The sequence below is a fragment of the Eublepharis macularius genome, chromosome 12, assembly GCF_028583425.1.
Source record: "Eublepharis macularius isolate TG4126 chromosome 12, MPM_Emac_v1.0, whole genome shotgun sequence".
Taxonomy (NCBI): domain Eukaryota; kingdom Metazoa; phylum Chordata; class Lepidosauria; order Squamata; family Eublepharidae; genus Eublepharis; species Eublepharis macularius.
Genome location: NC_072801.1, coordinates 19,551,247 through 19,570,145, shown reverse-complemented (window position 1 = coordinate 19,570,145; position 18,899 = coordinate 19,551,247). Strand labels below are relative to the sequence as shown.

At 45.2% G+C, this 18,899-nt stretch overlaps 2 protein-coding genes across 8 annotated transcripts in view; one reads left to right on the top strand and one right to left on the bottom strand.

Moving 5' to 3' along the window:
* Nucleotides 1-408: 408 nt before the first annotated feature.
* Nucleotides 409-11,574, top strand: GDE1 (glycerophosphodiester phosphodiesterase 1). Its single transcript, XM_054992681.1, has 6 exons — nt 409-817; nt 6,243-6,418; nt 7,108-7,213; nt 8,399-8,491; nt 9,847-10,058; nt 10,624-11,574. The coding sequence occupies exons 1-6, from the start codon at nt 563-565 to the stop codon at nt 10,769-10,771; spliced, it is 990 nt and encodes a 329-aa protein (XP_054848656.1). The 5' UTR covers nt 409-562; the 3' UTR covers nt 10,772-11,574.
* The window catches only part of TMC5 (transmembrane channel like 5), a 54,886-nt gene continuing 47,456 nt past the window's right edge, over nt 11,470-18,899 (bottom strand). For all 7 annotated transcript variants that reach the window (XM_054992679.1, XM_054992675.1, XM_054992680.1 and 4 more), the window contains 4 exons: nt 17,692-17,775; nt 15,466-15,570; nt 13,646-13,748; nt 11,470-13,084 (listed from right to left, as the gene is read on the bottom strand). In XM_054992679.1, the coding sequence (XP_054848654.1) occupies nt 12,966-13,084; nt 13,646-13,748; nt 15,466-15,570; nt 17,692-17,775 (411 nt within the window). In that variant the 3' untranslated portion in view covers nt 11,470-12,965. The remainder of the gene's footprint in view (nt 13,085-13,645; nt 13,749-15,465; nt 15,571-17,691; nt 17,776-18,899) is intronic.

The following is an 18,899-nucleotide window of genomic DNA, read 5'->3' as shown; positions in this document are numbered from 1 at the left end:
CGGGTAAAGGCAAATCACCTCCGCTCCTCTCTTGCCTTGAAAACCCTATAGGGTTGCCATAAACCGGATAGAATTGATGATACTTTATAATAAATGGTATTCTGAGGATTTAGTTGCTTTTTCCGTAAACCACGTTAATTTTTCAAAGCGCCTCTGGACTCCAGTTTAATTTTTCTGCACGGGGCACTTATGGTTTAAAGTGCACACGTGGCTTTAGCTTCCCAGGAAGAAAAAAAAGAGGGGGTGGGCGTCAGAATTGTGCGGTTCGGCTTCTGATTGGTTGGGTTCCGATGCGGCTGGAGAGGGAGAGGGGGCGTTCCCGCTCGCCTTCCCCTCCCACCCCCCGTTCGCCGTTTTGCTCATCCGATTGGCTGACGGCCCGGCTGCTGGACGGCGATTGGCTGGCCGACGCGCTCCGGCCAGGCAATAATGCTGTCAAAGGCCGGCCGCCCGTGACCGGGAGCTGAGGACTCGGCGTGGCCTCCGTCCCCGGCCCAGGCGAGGGCAAGGGGCGAAGCGCCTCGGAGAGGCCCCGGCTTCTGGCCGGGCGCGGCGGCCGACCATGTTCTGCTACTCCGAGGGCCTGCTGGCCGCCTTCTCCACCGTGCTGCTAGTGACGCTGGCGCTGAGCCGGAGCGCCGCGCTCTCCTGCCTGCTGACGGGCGGCCTCTACCTGGTGCTACGGCTCTTCAGCCTCGAGCCCGCCTCCCCGCAGCGGGCCCAGCTCATCGTCCAGCCGCGCGACAGCCCCGCGCGCATCGCCCACCGCGGCGGCAGCCACGACGCGCCCGAGAACACGCTGGCCGCCATCAGGCAGGTCAGCGGCCGGCCGGAGCCCCCGGGGCGGGGGGGGGGAAAGGGAAGGCAGGCAGGCGCCCCCGCCTCCCGCCAGCACGACGGACAGCTCCCGGCGGCAGAGAGGGGCGAGCCCTCGGGCTAGGAGAAAACGGGGGCCCGCCAGAGGCGACCTTCAGGGGGCGCTCAAGGCCGGAGGGGGCTTGCCGTTGCCTTCCGCCGTGGTCATCTTGGCGGCCAAGTACCGGCCACGCGGGACCCACACCATATGGGTCATGTCTAACTGTGCGCTCTGCTCCTTCCACAAAGCATGTTTCGATTTATAAACACGCGTAATTGAAATGTGCATTTCCTAAGGAGCGAAGGATGCAGTTGTAATACTTTCTGGCTCCAAGGAAAGGATAGAAAGGAGGAGGGAGAGACAGCAAACAGCCCTGGGAGGCTATGGTGGGATATACTTTTCTCTGTTACTAAAATGTAACAGAGTTACAGATTTTAGTGATCTAGCTGTAGCTGGATCATCTAAGCCTCTTCAGATATAATAGACAATGTGAAACTCCTCTGTTACTGAAATCTTTCTTTCGCCTTGTAGCTGCAGCATGGAAAGTATATGTCAGTCATCTGGCTCTAGACAAAAAGGCTGGAAGATAGCCTTATGAGACTATGAAGGCAGGATATCAATTTTTGCTTTATTAGACACACAGGGGAACTATGAAAGATATACATCCGTAGGTAGATTAGACAAAATTGCTTTGTGATTCTATAAAGACAGATGTGCATATCTCCTACTACTGATGTGCATATATTGCTGCATAGCCCCACAGTAGACTATATATTTTAACAATGTATGATAGATCTTTAATGAAAATGTGTCATAGATGTATTTCGCGCTTTGTGATCCACAAATGTACTTTTCCATTTGATCTACAAATGTATATCCTAGTTTACAGCTCATCACAGCTCATCATTTAATAATTTATAAAGCATGCTGAGTTTACCTCACTTTTTAGCTATCTATCCTGTTATTAAAGTATAGTCTGCTGCAGGAGTCCATAGCAAATTGTGTGGTCTAGTAATAGAAAAAGGTGGACATCCCACTTTATACCTCTCATGGTTAATCACGTAGAAAAGTACATTTTTCTTTCAAGTTCTGCAAGGCTATGTATTCTGTTTACCTATTCTTTCTATCATTTGTTTAGACAATAGTATTTTATTAACATATATTCTGCTCTACGGCTACACTGCAAAATACACATTGTTGCAGAAAAATGTGCATCTCTCTTCCATCTTGCAGTTTCCCTAATAATAATCCTCCTATCACTATGAATTCCTGTAGAGGAAAAATACATGCTCAAGTCTAATCAAGTAAACATGTATATACCTCTTTACATTCACACAAGTTGTGCTCATTTTCTGTCTCTGTCTGATAGAGGAATAGTCTCTTGAAGCTACAAAGTAGGATACGCTTTTTACAATCTATAATAGTTTATGTATAGAAGAATGTACTCTCCATTTTTAAGTGCACAAAGCTCTCTGTTCATTTACAAATATACAACCTACCTGTACAAGATTGCAACCAGAGTTTGGCAGAAAATCATAAACTCTAGAATCTGAGAAGAGTCCATAGACAGACCTTGATATTCCTGCTTTATAGAACGACAAGGCTATCTAAATAAAAATATACACCCTCATTTACAATTGTATTCAGGAAACTAATCTAGGTTTGTAAACATTGCTTCCTGAGAAAAGTCTGCTAAAGTGAATAGGACTTGTACCAGGAAGATACTTGTGAGGATTAGAACCCATTTCTTCACGTGGAAATGCCAGTTTGATCAGCTAGCAACTGCAGTTAAATGCATGGCAAAGGAAGGATTGCACTCACTTGTTTTGCAAATAGGAGTGCTCCATGAACCATAGGGAATGCATGTAGATCAATTAGCCCTAAACAGAAGCAACAAACTAACAGGGGAGATGACAAATATTTGTGAGTCCTTAGGAGTAAATATAGTATCCTTCCATTGCTCAAGATAATCCATAGCAAATTTGGTGACCAGGGAAAAGAGGTCTGTTTACTCTTGTGGCTCTCTCTGATCTGTTCTTTACTCCAGCTATCTGTCCTAGGGATTGGACCACGAACTAGTCCGCAATTTCCTTTCCTTCTCTCTCCTTTCTTCTCTGAACTTGTCACCTTCCAAGTTACTTTGCTCAATCACATACCAGGGAAGGGAAGTGCAAAGATTAATCTACTGCATATGCTTCAGACAAGTGAAATAAATGGGTGAGGGAGAAGAATAAAAAGATGAGAGAGATGAAGCTTGGAGATTACTGCATCCACCACCACCCCATTATCCCAACCCTAATGAGTTGAAAACCTGCCTGTTTCACGTTTTCTGTGTTCAGTCATGAAGAGGACCAAAACAGAATAAACTAGACTTGAAAAGGATGTTGCTTACCTAGAGGAATCTGAGAATAATTAACTTTCTGAGTTTTCAAAACCTCAGATAATTAGTGTATTTACAGATACCATCCATATTATGCTATTGCCTGATGCAGTATATATTTCAGAGAGGGCACAGTACATCAGGAGACAGGGAGTGCACCCTGTTGAAGCTTATTGGAAAGAGGAGCCTGACTGTCTGTGATCCTGCACAAATATTTTGTTAGATTGGAGTCTGAGAAGGAGATTTTCTAGCTGATTCAGTTTAATTGGCAGGTGATGAATTAGCACAGAATCACAGAGATGTCATAACTAGGGGTGTGCACTTCGGGAATCCGATTTGGGGAAAATTCCCAATAGGGCCTGATCCAGAAAGCTTCAGGATTTCTGCTGGGCCCGATTCGGATTCCCGAAGCAAAGCTTTCCGAAGCATTTGTAATGCTTCGGGAAGCTTCAGGGCCTCCAGGGATTAAGTTTAAAGGGCCCCTTTGCAAGTGGCAGGGCCCTTTAAACTTACTCAACCCTTACCCCACCCCCCCTTCTCCCCACCCCTACTTCCCGCTGGAGGAGGCAGCCTCCCTCCTGCCTGCTGGCCTCTGGTGGTGGTGGTGGCCCTCTCTGCCAGCGAGCTGCGCCAGTCGTGGCACCAGCAGCAGGGAAGGCCCTCTCTGCTGGCCAGCCACAACGGCTGCGCTGCGTGGCGACGGCAGCAGGGAAGGCCTTCCCCACCAGCCAGTTGGCCAGCGCAGCGCTGAGCCATTCTAGCCTTCAACTTGACAAGGTAAGTCAGGTGGGAGGTGGGGGTAGGGTTTTAAGGTGGGGGTTTAAGGGTTGTGATGGGTCTCCCCCTCCCCCGTCACTTCAGTATGCTCCAAATCTTTCTGGAGCATACCAAAGTGACTTGGAAACCCGAATCCAAAGCGGCATGCCGCTTCAGATTTCAGGGCTTTTTCTGAATATTTCTCAGGTGCACACTCCTAGTCATAACTGGAAAGTATGGTTTTGGAATCTGTGTTCTTGAACTGCTGTTTCTTTTGTCCAAGGTTATGGAGTCACTGCAGTATTCACCGCTTCATTGAAATCTCACCATTGTGAGTTTAGGATTGAGAATTAAGGGATATTATGCAGTTTACACTTGGTAGCTGCAGTTTCACAGAATGCAAGCCACCTGACATTTCCCTTATTAAACTGGTTTATCGTGATGTGTTTTTACAGCGCAATCTACTTGCTCGCTGCTATGTGATATGTTGGGTTGGATCCAGCACCACATTTCAGCTTGCACTAGAGCTCTTGTGCTTATATTAAGTAAAACTTACTGCATCCTCACTTGTATTTCTGCTAGCAGGAGACTCTGTGAAACCAGTTTCAGGGCACTATAATATATGTAGAGAAAAGCACTAGTATTACCCAAGGTCTTGCACAAGCAGAACTGCACTGTTCATTTTTGTTTTTGGTTGCACATTCGTGGATTCAAGTTGTTCAAAATGCTGCTCAAAAAGAATTTTGTTTAAATGAACAAATGATTCTCCCCTCACCTCCATGACAATTAAATAAAATTGTACCTGCTCATTAGTGTTTTGCTAGTTTTACCAAACTGTATTTTCTTAAACGACAACCCATTCTTTTATTCATTTTGTTATTGCAGGAATTATCATGGCACATGTCATGGTTTGTGATCAGTGTTCCTATCCAAGCAGATAACACAGGAGAAACATTTTGTTGCAGTTAAATTTGTATTATATGTGTTTCTGTACTATGTAGCCTTAGTTACTCTACCCAAGACACCAAGTTTACACTGCCACTAAGATAGACTCCCACATGCCTAGTGAACTTCTCCATTGAGACTGGTTGCTATAAACCAACAAGCAACACCCACAAATGGCTAGATTCTAAAAAGGTTTTCTCCAGTTCTGTGTACTCTACAAAACAAAACCAGACTCATTGTTAAGTCATTTGTGCAAATAAAGGAAATTACCAAACCTCGCAAATCTTCCATGCTTCCTCCCTCCTCTTTGCACGTGTCAGCCTGCAGAAGATTTGACATTTCAGCAAAGAACCGAAAGGCAGAGAGAAAGGGAAGGTCATAAGAGAGCCAGTAAGACTGATAGTAGTGGTGGAAATAGAGCTGACAGGGAATCTTAGCAGTAGGAGGAGAATCTGGAAGATATGGCACAGTTCGTCACTCAAGGTCTTTACCAGGGCTATTTTTCAGCTGGAACATGGTGGAATGGAGTTCCGGAACCTCTTGAAAATGGTCACATGGCTGGTGGCCCCGCCCCCTAATCTCCAGACAGAGGGGAATTTAGATTACTCTCCGCGCCGCTCAGCAGCATGGAAGGCAATCTAAACTCCCCTCTGTCTGGAGATCAGGGGGCGGGGCCACCAGCCATGTGACCATTTTCTCCAAGGGCAACCCACTGAGTTCTACCACTTCTTTTCCCGGAAAAAAAAGCCCTTGTCTTTACTATACATTGCCAATAACTCCAAGTGCATCACTATGAACATGAAGGCTAGAAATATGCTTTGTAAAAAAATGGAGCTGAGTAATCCGCCTTGAGTCTCAGTGAGAAAGGCAGACTATAAATGACATACATAAATACATACATACATAACCAGTTCCGGGCAAAGATAGCAGATTTGGGTTTGCATAGTAAATTTGCAGCCACAATGGATTCAGCTTGCCAGTTGGTTGGGCAAATCAGTACTGAGGTCGTTGTTTGGATCTGTCCAGCAAGAAGTGGCTAGAAATGATGCAATTCCTATTTTGTAGGTACAGGACAGCTTCATGAGGGACATATAAATAAATGGACAGAATATAAAGTGGATACAATACAATGTAAATAGTTTCAAATTAGTAGGGGCCAAAAGAGAGGTCAGACTGTAGCTGGTGGATCTATTTTCAGTTTTATAGTTTCCCGTATGATGTATTAGCAGAAGATAAGATAAAAGGCCAAGCCTGCATTGGTCTACACTCCCCTCTTTAATGTGGTGTGTCTTTGTTTGTTTTAAGGCAGCTGAGAACGGAGCAACCGGCGTGGAACTGGACCTTGAATTCACTGCTGATGGCGTTCCTATCCTGATGCATGATGAAACAGTAGACAGGACCACTGATGGGTCTGGAAGCTTACGTGACTTGACCTTTGCTGAGGTCAGAAAATTTAATCCAGCTGCTAAACACAGATTATGGTAAGAAAGCCATTTGTTTAACACTTATTTCTGGGAATATGGTATTTCCAATTAGTTAAATAAACTTTTTTACAACCTCTTTCTCTGAGTAGCCATGAATGCGAGTTCCATAGAGGCCAGGAGCATCTACTCCCATGATGTAATCATGCATGGAAGGACTGGAGACCTAATTTTTTCTTACAGTCACATCCCATCTCAGTGGGGTGATTCTAGAATAAGCAATTGTAAAAGTGCAGTTCTATGGCAGCAAATTGAGCATTTAACTTTTTCCATCTTGCAGTTTCCCTAATAAAAATCCCCCTATCACTATGAATTCCTGTAGGGGAACAATACATGCTCCTTATTGAACTTGTCTTTTTCTTATCAGTCATCACTGAAGCTCTGAGGTGTGTATATGGAGATTTTCATTCAGGAAATTATACTAGACAACCAAATTAATTCCAGCCCTCCTCTCCCCAGCAGTCCTGCCTGAACTAAAATTGGCTGGTTTCTAACCATTAAGGGATGGAATACCTAAAGTAGCATGTAGGTCACCCCTTTTCTTCCACTTTTTTTCCAAATGAAATTCAGAGTCTTAACTGTGTGCTTGTCCTCTTCTTCAATGGGAACAAAGCTTGCATAACTATAGACTTTTACTTTAGAGTTTTCCTGCTAGAATTGCACCATGACCCCTCCACCCTTTCCTGTAGGAGGGATTACCGTGGGGAGAAAATACCAACACTGAGAGAAGCCGTTTTGGAAAGCATGCATTACGACCTCATCATTTACTTCGACGTCAAGGGCCACGCAGACAAGGTACCGTTTGCTTACAAGGCACTGAATCCTTCTCTCCTTGTGAGAAAACACAAGTTGTGGAGTTGTGTCACTCAACCAGATCCAAAATGGAGACCTTTCTTGAAACAATATTAATGAGGTTTACCAAAAAAAACCCAAAATTGTTCCAGCTATGAATAGGGCCAGCAACAATCACACCTGTTATGTCCATGTTGGCCTTTAGGGCTTGCTGGAATTCCCTCTGTATCAATAACTTAAGATCCTTTGCCTCCATCTGAAAGGCTACTGATAAACTGAGAAAAAACATGTTTTTGCCAATTGGCGGGATTGGAGTAGGGTAAAGACAGCCAATCTGTTGTGTTGATGAAGGGGTTGGATGCCCTGCACAGCGGTGTGTCACGCCTCTTTCTCTGCAACCAACTCTCCGCCCAGAAATGCTGGGAAACAGGAAGCTGCCTTATACACTGTTCAGACTGCAGGGTCATCTAGCCCAGTACAGCCTAAGGAAAGTCCAGGCCCTCAGGCAAGAATCTTCAACATGCAATAAATACACCTACATCCAGGGGTCATTTCGTAGAAAAAGAGCTGGAGGAACTCATTAGCATAACTCATTAGCATATGCCATGCCCCTTGACAGCACCGGAAGTGTGTCATTAGCATAATTGATTTGAATATGCCACACCCCCTGACATCACCTATCCTGGCTGCTTTGGACCCAATCCTGGCCATTCAGGGCCGAAATTGGGCCCAAAATGGCAAAAAGGGGCTGAAAAGGGGCCCAAATTGGTCAGGATTGGGCCGCTGCAGAACAGGAGAGTGATCCACTACCCGTCAGAGGCCCTATCCGGGCCGTTTTGGCCCCAATACAGGACGAAACGGGCTCCAAATGGCCGAGAGTCATGTGGGTGGGGCCTCCTGACATGTGACCTCTTTGGGGAACTGCCGGAACTGCATTCCTGCACGTTCCCCCTCGAAATGAGGCCTGCCTACATCTGAAGTTCCCTCAGATGCGCCTCCTCCAAACCGAAGCAGATGCATACCAAATGGAATGTGTTTTCTAACATACTCTCCCTTGGACTGCACTCCCATCTTTTACCTGCAACCATCTTTTATTCATTGGTCCTTTCCCAATGTTTTCTTAAAATACTAAGTTAGTTCTGTAACGTCTGCATGCACAGATCTTTCATGTTGTTTATTCTCCGGCAGGCAGTTGCAGCCCTCAAACACCTCTACCTGGAATATCCGCGGCTGTACAACACTAGCATTGTTTGTTCTTTTATGCCAGATGTCGTCTATAAGGTGAAGTTTCCATTTGATGGTGTATGTCAGTATTTACCATTCTTAACACTGCAAGAATATAAGGAAGGCTTGGCAGGACATACACCTAAGGAATGGAGGGATGATAGAGAGGATTTGGTCACAGCCGTCCTGGTTGGGTTTGGATAATGAGGACAGGGCATAAGGGGGTTTGTTTTTGCATTCTGGCACCTATTTAACAGATTTTTGGGAATACTTTATTCTGGATTTATCAGTCTGTTGTTACCATTCAGCTACACAAAACAATTTGGTAACTCAAACTAGCATTAAAGCCTATTAACAAGCAGTAGGGAATCCTTTCCTACATGCTAATTAAAAGAGAAAAGTCTAACATTCTTATTTCAAAACACCTCAATACAAATGAACAGTCTGCGTGAGCATACGGCCATCGTCACAGCCATACTGAGACAATTATTCTCTCTGCCAGTCTGTAAGAGAGACGGACGGTTGTTCAAATATTGGAGTGTGAATCATCTGTTGAGTTAACTGCTCAGCTTCAAACAGGATTGTTATAAGACTGGACCTGACCCAGCACTCCATTATTCAGTGCAATTCTTAATGATGGGAAAACACATGCTTGAAATCAGTGGGATGTACTTAAAGACCAGTGGCAGATTTCAAGCGTCATGCTAAACCATGGCCACAGAATCCAAATCTTCACTTGAGCTATCAAACATACCACAGGCAAAGCACTGCATTAATCTCCATATCTGCTTTTTGTATTTTGCCCTCTCAGCACTCGCTCCATAAGTTCCTTCAACTCTGGTCTAACATAGTGTCTCAACAAAGATCGTGCATTTAGGGTCATGGTACAAACAGGGCTTTTTTCTGCAAAAAGAGGTGGTGGAACTCAGGACCACATAATGACGTCACTTTGGGTCTGCTGGAACAAGGGGGGAGTTTTTTAAAGTTTAAATTGCCCTTGGTGAAAATGGTCAAATGGCCAGTGGCCCCGCCACCTGATCTCCAGACAGAGGCAAGTTTAGATTGCCCTCCACACCATATGGCGTGGAGGGCAGTCTAAACTCCCCTCTGTCTGGCGATCAGAGGGTGGGGCCACCGGCCATGTGACCATTTTCAAGAGGTGCCGGAACTCCATTCCACCGCGTTCCAGCTGAAAAAAAGCCCTAGGTACAAATAAACCAAAATACCAATCCCTTTCTAGCAAATATGACACATGAGGCCCAAACTTACTTTCTCTATAAAATTCAAAGACTGTATAAACATAATGAAACAAAAAAGACATAGGCCAGAAACTGCAAATAGTATAGTAGCCCTCACTCAAACTTACCAACCTTTTCGGTATCAAGATGCCTGTTCTCTGCTTGGTCTTCCAGATGCGGCAAGCTGACCGGAACGTTGTGACTGCTCTAACCCACAGACCGTGGAGCTTCAGTCACTGGGGAGATGGGAGGCCTCGCTTCAGCTCCTTCTGGAAGCATTATTTGAGTCTTGCCTTAGACATCATCGTCGACTGGAGCATGCACAACTTCCTATGGCACTTCTGTGGAGTTTCTGCTTTTCTGGTACAGAAAAACTTCATTTCACAGTAAGTGTCTTGAAGCACTCTTAAACCCAGCCCCAGCTATTGAACTTCTCAACAATATGGAAATAGGGAAAGGACACATGCAGACCTCAAACTGGGCAAGATCAGTGCAGGAAGAAATAGACCAACATATTGCAACAATGGCATGGCTATGGAGCCTTGCTTTGTTTAAACAAGAAAGACTTCTGAAATTCTCTTCCTAACTTCCCCTGTGGGTTTTGGACTTCTGAATTAACCAGGCTTTGGTTTTGAGGTAGAACGATGCATTAGGAATGATCTATGATTGTGTTTTGAAATAAGGCTATCCACCTCCCCACCCCCTGCACATATCCCCCTAGATTTGATGATGTTCTGATACCCCTTACAGCAACATCAAGAAGTTCCTTGTGTGTTCTGTTTTGTCAACAATCATAATTAAGAATATCACCTAAGGACTAAAAAGTTAAGATGCCATTTCTATGAAGAACACTTCAAAATAAAGCTCTATTTTTTATTCCAACCGCAGCACAGGGACTCATCTTCCTTCTGTATCATTTTCATCCTCACAACCCCCCCACCCCTCTTCCAGGGAGTACGTGAGACAGTGGTCTGCCAAAGGAATCCAGGTGGTTGCTTGGACAGTCAACACAATTGCTGAAAAAATGTACTATGAAAACATTCTCCAAGCCAGCTACATCACCGACAGCTTAATCGAGGACTGTGACCCTCACTACTAGATTTCAGCCTTTACTGGATTCTCTTGGATTGGGTTTGTTAGGCAGATTGATGTTTATCCGCAACGGTGCTTCAAGGGATTCAGATTATCACGGGTGAACTTGTTTTCTTGGACTGGGTTATGACAATACAAACTGCCTCCAAAATTTCTCCTTTTGCCATAGTGAATAGAGACTTAAAATTATAATCACTGTTGATTTTGAGGAGGACAGATTTTCTGTGGTGAGAAGAAGTGGCCCATGCAGCCCTACAAGAATCAGACTGGTATTACTGACTTGGCAACAATACACGTGTAGCATTTACAAGGTGCTTGTTTGGAATAAGCTCTGATATCAGACCTCTGTAAGATACCCTCATGACTTGAAACATTTTAATCAGCCTGCTTCAGACAGGAATCAGGAAAGGATGCCAGTTGCAAGAGGCCAAGAGCGTGCACTTCCCTCTCCTCACCTTTTCTCTCTGAAATCCAGGGATCATATTTGAAAATAATATAGAGCATTTGATAACTTCTGGGTGCACTGACAAGGGTGTACCTACTAAGAGGCATGTTATTAAGGAGGATTAGCTCAGAAGCGGGACTAGGAAACCTGCTACACAACATATAGGATTGGGCAATTGGGCATTTACTGGCACATGGTGGTCTCTGGAAGGGTGGCTAACATATTTTAGGGGCCTGTAAGTATTGGCTTCTAAAGTCACATTTAGTGTTGAAGAGACAGCTTTTTTTATTTGATCTCAAGGGTCCATACACACAACAAAACTTAGGCAAAAATTATTTTTTGTGTAAATCATGCTACCCTGCTGCTGTGACCAAGATTCTAGTTTTTGTTGGTTTGTTTTTAAATCAGGTCCTTCTTGCACATTTATTTCCAGAACATTTTAGGCTAACCAATTTCAAAACTGCTTTGCCACTGGTAGTCAAAGGATCGATCCAAAATACTATCCTGAGAGTATCAAATTTTACAGCATTAGAGTGTCTTAAACCACATCCTTTTTGTACAGATGGTGTGGGAAATAGGGGGGAAAGTACTCAAGCACAGGAGAAGGAAGAAGTCTTGACCAGCCAGGAAGAATGATGTACAAAGGTCAATTTTAAGTCACTTTTTTTCAAGCAGAAGTCCCCAGAGAAGGTTGAATTGAAATAAAGATTGTCCATCAGCTGCCCAAGAAGCCACCAGTCAGTTCAGAATCTGGCTGTAATCACATTTAAAACTGCCCTTTTCGCCTGTGAATTTCAGTAGTGGGAGAGGAACTGAAAGGCATGTTTATGGTACATCCATGACCTTGATTTTAGAAATCGGCTTTCATGAGGCAATAGCTGTGCAGCAATTGCACAGCTGTGCAGAAAGAAAATTTAGACAGCTGATGCAATTGTGATTTCAACAAACAGGCATTTCTCAGCCCCCTTCTGTTGGCAGTCAATGGGGCAGCCTGGCTGGGAGTAGTGGCTGGGTCAGCTGACAACTGACCTGCCACTGATGTATAGGAAAATGATGAGTACTTGTCAGCCAAGTAACAATTGCAGCTGTCAAGGCACAGACCAAACAGGTCACTGGTGATAAAATTTTAACAAAACAACTGTTTTGCGAATGATATAAACTCCACAATGATTCTCCCCCAAAAGATGTAAGTTGAAGGGAAATGAAAAAATAAACATGAAGTGAGATTTACATTTCCAAATTGTGACATGGTACAAAAAGACAAGGATTTTAAAAAATTATTATTATTCATGTATAACCTTAGTAAAAAAAAATATTCTGATCAGAACAGCAAAAATTCATTAGCTCAGAGAGAAGGTTATCACAAATGTTCACAGAACTGTGCTTGGCAACTCTCCAGGAATCAGCGACACTGATCCAGTGCAGAAAGCAAAATGTGATCAGTCTTATTGTTTCTTCAAATATGTAAGAGATCCTGGACTTATAAAAGGATGGGTGAAAACTGGCAAAGATTTTCAATCAATATATTACACTGCATTCTCAAAAATCATAATAAAGAAAACTGCAACCAGTGGGGAATGTTCAATTTTTGATGCAACATACTTTCTTTTTTAATCCCGTCTTCATTGGCCCATGTTCAGAGTTCCACCAGTTCTTACAGAGACACCCTTCCTGCCCCGCCCCAGTTAGTTGTGCAAATAGCAGTGCTGTGTCCAAAGTGCTTCTTGATGCATTTTGTGCCTCTGTTTCTGTGCTTTTATGATCTAAAATCTTCTTCACCCATTTCCCATTCAGCTTCTTGCCTGGCTCTCAGAGCAAGAGCCAGAGCATCAGAAATACCAGCAGTCCCGGCTGGTTGCGGATCCCTTTGAACAGCTGTAAACGGAAGACAGAAATGGAGTTGGATCCTACCAGATTACTGCTCAACTTCACCTGATTCTTCTCCTCACTGTGGTCTTCTGTCCACATAGGTCCTATGTTTCCTGGTGGTCAAAAGCCTCCCCCCATACCAGTAGGAAAACTGGTAGAATACAGAGTTTGGACAGGGCAAAGAAATAACACTATCAATGTTTGCTAGAAGACATCCCCAGTCTTATCCATCTGTCATGTGCACGGTGTGTGGATATCTCCACCCAGCCCCTTTATTTGGTACTTTCAAAAAGGATGATGACATTTTAAATCCTGCTGGGCTAAAGTGCTTTGCAACTATAACTTCCATCAGTACCTCCAAAAATCAAAAACTGGCCTGCCAGTCAAAGCCAGAGAAACCAAGTGATTATTACAGCCCTGTCCACCTAAGCCAACACACTACCAACCAGATAATAAAAATCAACTCTGTTCCCTTCATGCAGATGCCAAGCATGAACTTACATACATAACTTGAAAATGCACTGTTTGCTACCTGGCTGTCCTTTCTGTGCCAGGTTTCTTGCTTACCTCGAGAGAAGCTTGTCATTTCAGCCTGAGGGAAGAAGCTGGTCATTCCAGGGATTTCAGCAGGGTGTGGGGAGAAGCTGTTCATTTCAGGCATTTCTGAAGGCTAAGGATAACAGAAGCATTTGACAGGCAGAGCCGTTGTTTCTTATATTTTAGTATCACACAAAGCACGGGGTGTTTTGGGCCAAGATCTCCCCCCGCCCCAGCATTTTTCTGTTTCAGCACAGGATCTCAGCTAAACTATGTCTTCTTGTTAGTGCCAAATTACATCATTAATCTTCCAGGGTGTCTGCATTTCTACCCAACCGTGATAACAGGTACTGTCAGAGTTTTTCATATTTATTGCAGCAAGAGTCAAACAAAGCAGAACACACAGCGGCACACACCTGTGAACTTGAGCGCTATTCAGATACCTAACATTCTTACAATTTTTCCTTGGCTTTAATAAGATGCAGACAGTTTCAGAGGAGGTATAAATCACTGCCAACAGCTGATGCGCAGATACAACAACACCAGAGGGAAGAGCAAGGGACTAAAATAAGGCTCCCTTGATGGGATGTAATGTTTCACTAACGTCTGCTGTTTTGCAAAAGGAAAGAGATGATGTGAGCAGTAGGGATGTGCCATATGGATCTGGGATTTCAGAAAAGGCTGGATTTTTGCCAATCTGGCTAAATCTGGCTTTGCCTAATCAAATCAGAGAATCCGGGATCTGATCCAGGAACCCAGATCCAGACCCCACAATAGATCTGGATAAATCCAGGAAACATGGCTTCAGCCTGTGGCTGGCTCCTTCCTGGGTTTCTCCCGCTTTTTCCCTGGAGGGGAGGGGGAGTGAGGCAGGGAGGGGGGACTGAGTGGCCAATCCATGCAAGAGCTCTCCTTGTCTTCCTGGCTTCTGAGAGTGGCACTGGTTCAGTCAGGGTAAGTGGCAACAGTGTCCCTTGCTTCAATTTGGTTTGGGTGGAATTCTCTGTATTGACAAGATTCTCTGGTCTGATGTCGGTCCCTTCGATTAACTTTGGTTCTGTTGGGCTTCCTCTTGCATTTGGGAGTGTGCCTTTAGCCACTGGCAGCCTTGCCCCCGTGTGTTTCTGCCTGAGAGCCTACTTAAAAATGTTTTCCCCATAGGAAACAATGGAGAGTGGCTGAACAGCTTGTCCAGGGGGCATTTGGGTTTTTGGGAGGAGGGGCTTCAGTTTGGTTCTGTTGGGCTTTCTCTGGGTTGAAGTTGCATTTGGGAGTGTGCCTTTGGCCACTGGCAGTCCTGTCCCTGTGTGTTTCTGCCTCAGAACCTGCTTGGAAATGTTCCCCCCCCCATAGAAAATAATGGAGAGTGGCTGGGGGGGCGCCTTTTTCAGGGGCCCACAGAACTGGCCCCCAGTCCAACCTTCCTGAAACTTGGGGGGTGTCTTTAGACAGTCTGAAGTAAGTTCCTGGCAAATTTGGTGAAGTTAGTTTGAAAAATGCCACCTCCAGCCCCCTGGCTAGCCCCCAGATAGTTTTCCCCATAGGGAACAACGGCCGAATAAATCCAGGATTCTCTGATCTGTCTTAAAAAGATCAGAGAATCCCAGAATTCAAGGATGCTGAATTTTTTGGGGATCCCTGAAACCCGGTTCTAGATTTCCTGGATTTTTTGAGCACACATCCCTAGTGATCAGTCTTAGAACCCCTTACCAAAGTAAAGCATACCACTTCTACAATGGGCCAAGAAGTCCCCATTCCCATCTGGTTTTTTTGCTCTCTATCTACACAGGTGGTGGTGAGGAATCATTATTTGACACGGCAAATAAATGTGCATTTGCTCTTGACTGTACCTCAACATATGAGTCTCTTTCCATTATTCCTGGGGATCTTTCCATGTCGTCGGGTGACGATGGAAGCATTTGCTGTCTAGGCAGCTGGGGCACAGAGGAGTTCCTCTGGGGGAGAAGAATAAAGCACTGGAATATTTCTCTTTTGCAGTTCACTGCACAGCACATCCATTCTTAACTGCCCCTTATACCACCCCAATGACGTGCCACCTCCTTTTATATCACCCTGAATGTGTGGTTTTGTTTAGATGCTCAAAAGCACCATCCGAAGCTTGTAGATTCCAACATGGACGGGCAACACTCTTTAGCACTGGGGAGGAAAAGAGCAGAAGCATCACAGATCACTTCTGGAAGTCTGCAGGTCAACCTGATCTCTGAACTTCAGTCACTGTTGCATCGCCTCTAGTTGGTGCCAGGGTGATGGCCAAAGGGAAGCAGAGAGGCCACCTTTGGGCTGCTTTCTCTCTCTTGCAGCTCAGCCAATGGGGTTTCAGAATTTATTTTTATTTATTTACTTATATCCTGCCTTTCTCCCAAATCCTTCTCTCCTCCATTTTATTCTCACAGCAACACGTGAGGTTGGTTAGGCTGAGAGTGTGTGACTGGTCCAAGGTCACCCAGCAAGTGTGGCAGAGTAAGGATTCAAACGTGGGTCTTTCAGATCCTAGCTGGAGACTCCACTCACTATGCCTCACTGGTGTATACTGGACATAAGGAGAGCCTAGCAGGAAGGGGAGGGGGAGGTTGAAAGGAGAGGGAAGTGAAGGACAGGCAGAGCCTGGGAACAGACTCCAAGCAAACTCAAATGTCTCTAAGTGTCTTTCATAAGCTCGAAAGAATGGACATCTGCCTGGGTGAAAAGACATGTGTCAACAGGCATAAAGCAAACTGTACAGAAAACAGTAAGTCAAGAATGAAGCTACAATCAAATATGCTGCATCCATTGTACAGGCAAGCACTACTAATGGTCTAAGAAGAATAATTAAAATTAATTCCTTGGGTGCTGTCTGGCATTAGGTATGCTTGTGCAGTCATCTCCACCTGCTGGCTATACCCAGGAAAACACGTAACTCTGTGCATTACACACTGAGATTTCCTGCAAACTCAAGAGTTGGCAAAATACATGAGGTTGAAATTTCCTGTTCTCCTGTGTCAGGGTGTCCTGAGCAGGGCCATACTGACAGGCGAAGGGACCAGAAGAGCAGCACAAGTCAGGACCATGGCTAGCTCACTGTGAAGAACAAACACGAAGCAGCGTGATGCTCCAGCAGAAGGTCTGAACCCTGAATGAGGGCTTCCTCCGGCATGTGGGTGGGGCAGTGTCCATCAAGCCCCACCCTCCCTAAGAACGCGGCTCAAGTCTTACCGGGGTCATAACTCAACTTATAGGGCTGGAATGCTTCCTTCGGTCTCAGGACTTGGCAAAGCCGTGCTCTAGATGGTTTGGGGGCCAAGACAGAGCCCAATCGAGGGAGGAAGTCTTACCTTCCTAATCATTTGTGGGGGTTTCTCTGAAGGGAGGGCTGCTTCCTGGACCTACGCTCCCCACCTGAGGCTTCAGGTCTTCTCTCTACCAGGAAGGGGCCAGAGACTTGGTCCAAGACTTCTACAAGTATCAATTTATGCTAATCTCTATATCAATTATTTCTTTTCCTTTTGCCCCACCCTCCTGAAGAATTCCATGCAGTGCAAAAGGTTTTTGATAAAACCCCTATTAATAAGGCCAACTTGTTTTGAATCGCTGTCCAAGTAGTAAGTGCAAGCTAAGTATTTTCCCCCAGGGAATCTTTCCCTGGGTTTTGAAGCACAGTTCATCCGATTTTCCCAAAGCAATATGAACAACACTTAACTAGCCAGTTATCAAGCCAAGTTCTACTCTCTGAACAGCTTTCCAAGTGTGATATGCTTTCTGCTTGCAAGTAAGGCAGTCCCTCCGTTCCAGCACAAAGAGCATAAACTGCACCTTCACATGTGTATGGAAAGCTACATTTTGGACTTCTGTGTGTGTGTGTTGTGTGTTCCTGCAGTTTGTATTCCTCAGGAGGATGCGAGAGCCTCTCTTTCTCCTCACTGCCTATATTTACTGAATGTCCAAGCCATTCATCATACAGACTTACTCTGTGTAATCCGTTTTGAGTCTCAGTGAGAAAGGTGGACTATAAAGAGCATATCAATAAACATTCATAGAGAACAAAGCCCATTTCAGAAGTCTGCATTCTCAAAACCAACCTCTTGCTGCTGTCCTGTATTTGGGAGTCTAGATGCCTGAAGCGCACGCAGTTTCTTCAGCAGAAACATCTTATCTTTGCCTTCCTACGAAACAAGAATAATTTTAATATTAATAGATTTCTAATTCTAGTCAAGGAAGGATTTGATACTCTCCAGTGAATGCCTTTAACCTTCCTCCAACAGTGAACGGATGACATTCAGGACCTCTTGGGCTGCTTCCGCAGGTGGGCAATTCCCCAGTTCACTGTTACTGCTGCTGCGAAGGCAGGTTTGGGGAAACCTGCAGCAGAGCCGGGGAAAACCTGGGGGTGGGGAGTGCACAACAGTTATGTGGAAGATCCTCAAAGAAGCTCTGCAGTTTGGGAGGCAGGGCAGAGCAGGCACTGGAAGAAGCCTCCGTTTCCTGCCCTGGATGAGGCAGACAAAACAGGGTGGAGCTCTCAGTAGTAGGTGGTGGGATAGAACCCCCTCTGCTCTCCTGTAGCAACAAGCCTGAGAACAGGGCTGACTACAGCAGACAGGCTGGTGCGCAGAGGCAAAAGATCTTACGGAGCAGATAACACAGCCCCTATGACGACAGACAAGCTAAGTCTCCTGCCCGCCTCTCCTGACATAGTGCAGGAAAGGGTTCTGTGCTTGCTGGTATCTTCAGCTTCTCATTAGTCTGCCTTCCTCAGTGGGCAGAAATGAAGAACAATTCACAGAAGAGCATGGAAAATTTTTCAGTTTGCTTGAATATTTAATTACCAATCATCTGGACAGGCCCCAGGTCCACAACTAGATTTCCAGTTGCCTAGAAAGCCACTGTGGAGAATCAAGTCAGGAGTCGAAGATCGGCATCCAGCTCTCCACAATGACCTGCTGGCAAATCCTATTGTTTCTCATTCTGGGCCCCTCTTTGACTCCTGGGCTGGCAACTAAAAGTCCAAGTAGTGCCTTTCAGAGGGCCCGTTTTCACCCAGGAGAGAGATCAGTTGCCAACCACTACATTAGGTAGAATAGAAAGAGTTCACATTACCACTTCTTTCTGAAATGGAAAAAAACTCAACTCTCTGATCTGCTCTAAGCTGCAGTCGCAGACCCAAACGGAGTACACCAGTGTCGGCACCAGCACACAGGGGCAGCTGCCAGGCCCATGGCTTCTGCAGGGGGCACTACTGCGGATTACCTACTCATGCATCCTCTCTGCCTGAACTCACAGCCTTCCA